This window comes from Physeter macrocephalus, chromosome 16, assembly GCF_002837175.3.
Source record: "Physeter macrocephalus isolate SW-GA chromosome 16, ASM283717v5, whole genome shotgun sequence".
Lineage (NCBI taxonomy): Eukaryota > Metazoa > Chordata > Mammalia > Artiodactyla > Physeteridae > Physeter > Physeter macrocephalus.
The window spans coordinates 14,274,919-14,282,034 of record NC_041229.1 but is presented as its reverse complement, the minus strand read 5'-3'; the positions used below and the strand labels follow the sequence as shown (position 1 = coordinate 14,282,034).

The 7,116-nt window shown below is 43.5% G+C and overlaps 1 protein-coding gene across 1 annotated transcript in view; it reads right to left on the bottom strand.

Annotated features, from left to right (window-relative positions):
• The window catches only part of JAML (junction adhesion molecule like), a 24,149-nt gene that overhangs the window by 10,582 nt on the left and 6,451 nt on the right, over positions 1–7,116 (bottom strand). Inside the window, exon 4 of the mRNA XM_024131279.2 lies at positions 4,386–4,498. Within this exon, the coding sequence (XP_023987047.1) occupies positions 4,386–4,498 (113 nt within the window). The remainder of the gene's footprint in view (positions 1–4,385; positions 4,499–7,116) is intronic.

The following is a 7,116-nucleotide window of genomic DNA, read 5'->3' as shown; positions in this document are numbered from 1 at the left end:
CATGAACCCGTGTCCCCTGCATCGGCAGGCGGACTCTCAACCACTGCACCACCAGGGAAGCCCAACTCCTCTATTTCTTGAACAACTCACATCTAATCCCACAACAAATCCTCTACCCTCAAAATACATCCCAAATCTAGCCACTTCTCACCTCTTCCACAGTCTGGTCCAAGCCACCATCTCTCACCTGGATTCCTACAAGAGCTTCTCAACTTGTATCCCTTTATACTCCCCACTACACTCTATTCTCAGCAGATGAACCTTTAGAAACATAAGTTAAATCATATCACTCCTCTGCTCAAAACCCTCTAATAGCCCTCCATTTCTCCTAAAAGTACAAAGTCCTCCATGAGCTGCCCCACCCCCATCTCCTCTGATTTCATCTTCTACTGGCTTTTTCCTCACCTACTTGGGTCACTTCACTCCAACCACACCAGTCTCCTTGCTGCTCCTTGAGTACTGGCCTCAGGGCCTTTGCACTTGCTGCTTCCTTTGCCTGGAACACTCTTCCCCCCTAGACAGATGCACGGTTGCCTCCTTCACTTTCTTGAGACCTCTGCTCAAATGTTACCTTTTTGGTGAGGTCTCCCTGACCACCTACATAAAATAACAACCACAAAACCTTGCTTTCTTGTTCTCCATAGCTCTTACTATTACCTGACATATCGTGTATTTATTTCTTCATTGTTTTACTATGTATATCCCTCCATCTTTTTTTAACGGTTTGCTGTTTTGTTTTGTTTTTAATTTATTTATTTATTGTTTTATTTTATTTTTGGCTGTGTTGGGTCTTCATAGCTGCGTGTGGGCTTTCTCTAGTTGCAGGGAGTGGGGACTCCTCTTCGTTGCGGTGCGCGGGCTTCTCATGGCTGTGGCTTCTCTTGTTGCAGAGCACAGGCTCTAGGCACAAAGGCTCAGTAGTTGTGGCACGTGGGCTCAGTAGTTGTGGCTCACGGGCTTAGTTGCTCCGCAGCATGTGGGATCTTCCCGGACCAGGGCTCGAACCCGTGTCCCCTGCATTGGCAGGCGGATTCTTAACCACTGCACCACCAGGGAAGCCCCATCTTTTTTTCTAACATCTTTATTGGATCATAATTGCTTTACAATGGTGTGTTAGTTTCTGCTTCATAACAAAGTGAATCATCTATACATATACATATATCCCCATATCTCCTCCCTCTTGCGTCTCCCTCCCACCCTCCCTATCCCACCCCTCTAGGTGGTCACCAAGCACTGTGCTATGTGGCTGCTTCCCACTAGCTATCTATTTAACATTTGGTAGTGTATATATGTCCATGCCACTCTCTCACTTTGTCCCAGCTTACCTTTCCCCCTCCCTGTGTCCTCAAGTCCATTCTCTATGTCTGCGCCTTTATTCCTGTCCTGCCCCTAGGTTCTATCCCTCCATCTTGATTGTAAGTCCCCCATCAGAGCAGGAGCTTTGAGTATTCACTGCATAGCAGATGCTTTAAAAATACTTGTTAGGGCTTCCTTGGTGGCGCAGTGTTTGAGAGTCCGCCTGCCGATGCAGAGGACACGGGTCCGTGCCCCGGTCCAGGAAGATCCCACATGCCGCGGAGCGGCTGGACCCGTGAGCCATGGCCGCTGAGCCTGCGCGTCCGGAGCCTGTGCTCCGCAACGGGAGAGGCCACAACAGTGAGAGGCCCGCATACCGCAAAAACAAAAACAAAAACAAAAACAAAAACTTGTTAAATAGATGTGTTGGAATTTTTTATAAAGTTATATAAATATTATTATTTTTAAAATCTTTTAAGAAAAGGAAATGGGTATACAGACAGAAACATGAATGAAAAGACCCGGCTTGTCTCTTGTGATTCAAATTCACAACCCAAAATGTCAACTCTCATCCTATTTTCTGCAGTGTCTCAATTGGTGGATGACATATAAATGCATGACAAGTTCCCAGAGGTGAATCTGGAACTACATGTAATTCCCAAGGCCCCACCATGATGCCACCATTTCTTTCTTTTTTTTTTTTTTTGAATTTTTGAATTTTATTTTATTTATTTTTTAAACAGCAGGTTCTTATTAGTTATGTATTTTATACATATTAGTGTATACATGTCAATCCCAATCTCCCAGTTCATCCCACCACCACCACCCCACCACTTTCCCCCCTCAGTGTCCATACGTTTGTTCTCTACATCTGGATGCCACCATTTCTGACCCACTCAGACAGCATATAGGAATCAAGTGAGTATAAATGACTTTTTGTAGGGATGAACTGGAATATGTCTTCATTTATAAAAGTTAAATCTTTTCTAAACTTTGTACCTTAACTTTTATTTACAGTAAGTTACCTGAGATGTCTCTGACAACACACCTTGACCCATCAGGACATCACCATGCCATAGTTGACATCAACTGGTCTAATGAACTAACTTGCTGTTTACTACTTCAGAGTTCCCATGAAGTACTCCTCACCCTGGCCCTCAGGACCTACTAATCCCAGTTATGTATTTTATACATATTAGTGTATACATGTCAATCCCAATCTCCCAGTTCATCCCACCACCACCACCCCACCACTTTCCCCCCTCAGTGTCCATACGTTTGTTCTCTACATCTGGATGCCACCATTTCTGACCCACTCAGACAGCATATAGGAATCAAGTGAGTATAAATGACTTTTTGTAGGGATGAACTGGAATATGTCTTCATTTATAAAAGTTAAATCTTTTCTAAACTTTGTACCTTAACTTTTATTTACAGTAAGTTACCTGAGATGTCTCTGACAACACACCTTGACCCATCAGGACATCACCATGCCATAGTTGACATCAACTGGTCTAATGAACTAACTTGCTGTTTACTACTTCAGAGTTCCCATGAAGTACTCCTCACCCTGGCCCTCAGGACCTACTAATCCCAACATTCGAAGCATCCATAAAGACAAAGAAAATTTCCTCCATCACATAGATGGGGCAATGGGGCACAGAAGAAAACTCACAAAAATAACCCAAATAAGAATAAGAGGGCTTCCCTGGTGGTGCAGTGGTTAAGAATCCGCCTGCTGGGCTTCCCTGGTGGCGCAGTGGTTGAGAATCCGCCTGCTGATGCAGGGGACACGGGTTCGTGCCCCGGTCCGGGAAGATCCCACATGCTGCGGAGCGGCTGGGCCCGTGAGCCATGGCCGCTGAGCCTGCGCATCCGGAGCCTGTGCTCTGCAACGGGAGAGGCCACAACAGTGAGAGGCCCACGTACCACAAAAAAAAAAAAAAAAAAAAAAAGAATCTGCCATTTCAGGGGACACAGGTTCGAGCCCTGGTCCGGGAAGATCCCACATGCCGCAGAGCAACTAAGCCCGTGTGCCACAACTACTGAGCCCATGCGCCACAACTACTGAAGCCCGCATGCCACAACTACTGAGCCCACGTGCCTAGAGCCCGTGCTCGGCAACAAGAGAAGCCACCCCAATGAGAAGCTCACGCACCACAACAAAGAGTAGCCCCCGCTCGCCGCAACTACAGAAAGCCCACGCACAGCAACGAAGACCCAGAGCAGCCAAAAATAAATAAATAAAATAAATAAATTTTTTTAAAAAAAGAATAAGAATGCAAAATGGTATAGATGATCCTATTTGCAAAGCAGAAATAGAGACACAGATGTAGAGAACAAACTCATGGATACCAAGGGGGTAGGGGAGATGGGATGAACTGGGAGATTGGGATTGACATATATACACTATTGATACTATGTATAAAATAGATAACTAATGAGAACCTACTGTATAGCACAGGAACTCTACTCAATGCTCTGTGGTGACCTAAATGGGAAGGAAATCCCAAAAAGAGGGGATATATGTATACATATAGCTGATTCACTTTGCTGTACAGTAGAAACTAACACAACATTGTAAAGCAACTATACTCCAATAAAAATTAATTAAAAATTAAAAACATTTTTTTAATTTTAAATAAAGAATAAGAACCCAATTGTGCTTATGCCTAGCCCATTGATTTCTTGGCTAGGCCACCAAAATCATCCCCCTTGCTATCCCATGGACTCTACAAAAAGGAGAAGGGAGAAGAGGAATTAAAGTAAAATGCAGTGGCCAAGTCATGTACAGATGCTTTACACCAGCTGCCTCCTGCATGCGTCTTGACAACCTGAAAAGCTGAGCAGTAGCAGCATCTACTTCTTCTTCTTCATCATCTTCATTAGAGTCATTTTTCCCTACCGGAAGCTGAAATTGCCCAGCCGAGTGGCTGAGCTGAGAGGCCCAGCTTTGCCAAGCCCCAAAGCCCAAGCCCTCATAAAACCACCACATGGCACCTGGTGCCTGGATTCTCGATCTCCCCGCCTCTGCCCTGACAGCATCGGCCAGGGGCTTCTTATACACAATGAGCGTTTCTCCTCCTTACCTTGGTGTGCTCTCCTGATGAGAACATCCAGTCTACCCTGGTCATGTGTTTCTCTTCTGTGCTGTGGAAAACACATCCCATCTGAGTCGAATCACCCACATGAGCCATGAGCTCTGGGGATAAAATGGTAAATCAAGTCAAACTCAAGGTATAATCTATAGAAGCCAAAGAACTTCTAGAAGAGATAATATTTAGCCAAAGATCCTCAACGGTAAAATCAATGTCACCACCAAATACTGCACACTTTCCCTCCACAGATGATCCAGATTATTCTGTGTGGTCAGAGTACTCAGAGGCCTCTCACTCAAATCCACACAATACCCCAAGGATAAGACAATACCCTCTAGCTACCGACATACATCAAGTCTGAGGGGTCCCACTGACTTCAGTAAACACTTTCTGGTTCTCCTTAATTCCTTTCTCCTTCTCCTTTTCTAGAACTTCTCCCACAAGCCCCAACTCCACTTCAAGCTTGTAATAAAGAAAGTACAGAAAACATGGAAGCCCCCCACTTTCTGTTCACCAACTTAGATACCCACATCTGCTTAACATAAACAGGAAGTGAAAAGTTATATAACTCTCATTCTTATAAATAATCCACTGGCTCTCCTAGCTGAAAAACTGAATCATGGGTAACTCTCTTCAACTTCTTTTATTCTTCTACAAGTTGTCTTAGGACTTGCTTAGGACAATTCTGGCTAGAGTACAGGTCACAGGACTGCTTGCTAATTAGGCCAAGACAATAGACAGTTTTCCTCTTGGCTTTTCTTTCTGCTTTAATCCCTGCCCCCACTTCCCCATCTGCTCCCCCTCCCCCTGCTCCTGGCTTTCCAACACATAGTCTCTTCCTCCTGCTTATTTGTAAAAGCAGCTGATCCCATCATACGTTTACTGCTTTAGTCATTTCAAGAAGTCCCTGAAAAAGAAAACAATTAAAAGATGCTTCTGATTTTTCAGTAGTGCTCTATACAAATCGACCACAAAGTCAATTAAGAAAAGAAAGGCAGGATGATATTTAAGGGAGACACAAGCCTAGGTCTTAACTGGACAGAGTTCCTTCAAAAGAGCATTAAGCGGAGCTCATAAAGGAACACAGTACATCAGCTAACCTTTTCATCCAAATTGTGTCCCTGGGAGAACGTTAACGTCCCACCCAGGAGGAAAGACGCACAATGGGAGGAAAGCAAAAGAAAATATTATGAACTCAAAACTCTATGGAGAGGGCTTCCCTGGTGGCGCAGTGGTTGAGAGTCCACCTGCCGATGCAGGGGACACGGGTTCGTGCCCCGGTCCAGGAAGATCCCACATGCCGCAGAGCGGCTGGGCCCGTGAGCCATGGCCGCTGAGCCTGAGTGTCTGGAGCCTGCGCTCCGCAACAGGAGAGGCCACAACAGTGAGAGGCCCGCGTACCGCTAAAAAAAAAAAAAAAAAAAAAATTCTATGGAGGGAATTATTTTGGAAGTAATAAAAATTCACTGCAAAGAATACCAATAGGGAAGGAAACACCCTCTAAATCTATGAGTATATTAAGAATTGAACCCTATTTTTTAAATGCAATAATAAGAACTGAACATTCTGAGTTCCTTCAACACAACAGGCATGTGCTAGACACCTAGGATATCACCTAGTCATTACAATATTTTGAGATATGCACTATTACTCTCCCATTTCACAGAGGAAGAAAGTGAAAGAGCCCAGAGCTTCATGGCCAGTAAAAGGCAGAGCCAGCACTCAAACCCAGGCCTGAGTGAAAACAAAGCCCACGCTTTCTCACTCCCTTTACTGTTACCACCTCACATAAGTGGAAGGATGGCTGATTCTAGAGCAAAAATATGGGAAGTTAATATTATTTTTATTTGTAAGAAAATTGTCTATACCACTGAAATTTTGTTTTCCAAATATTAGGAACTTTCTCTAAATTAGGGTTTAAAGCACTGTTAGGTGTGATTCCAAAACATGGGCTTTTAATTATTTCATTATATTGCCTCCCTTCTAGAATCATAGACCTTTATAAACTGAGAAGAGATTAGAATAGAATAAAAATAATAGAGTAATGAAATTAGGGATCCAGAAGCCACCTAAAGCTCACATACTATACTACCTACCATGGGCAAGAATCCCTTCAATAAGAATATTTTCTCTCCTTGAACAACATATTTTCCAAAATGTTAAACCAAACTCAAAACATTGTTCAAGGGCTTCCCTGGTGGCGCAGTGGTTGAGAGTCCGCCTGCCATTGCAGGGGACACGGGTTCGTGCCCCGGTCCAGGAAGATCCCACATGCCGCGGAGCGGCTGGGCCCGACAGCCATGGCCGCTGAGCCTGCGCGTCCGGAGCCTGTGCTCTGAAACGGGAGGGGCCACAGCAGTGAGAGGCCCGCGTACCGCAAAAAAAAAAAAAAAAAAAAAAAAAAAAAAAAAACATTGTTCAAGCAATTCATCTGATATGAAAACTTTAATTCAATTTTGAATCTTAAAAATGAAGATCATCTGACTGAAATTATATGCACAAGTTTGAATAAAAATTACTTTTTGTTCTCTTTATACTTTTCATTAACTATTATACAATATATCTATACAGTATAATTATATAATCTATGAACACACACATTCAGATGCCTTAAAATCCTTTCACAGAATAAAATGGAAGCAAATTCCTAGGAAAGAAAGAAAGAAAGAAAGAAAGAAAGAAAAAGAAAGAAAGAAAGAAAGAAAGAAAGAAAGGGAAAGAA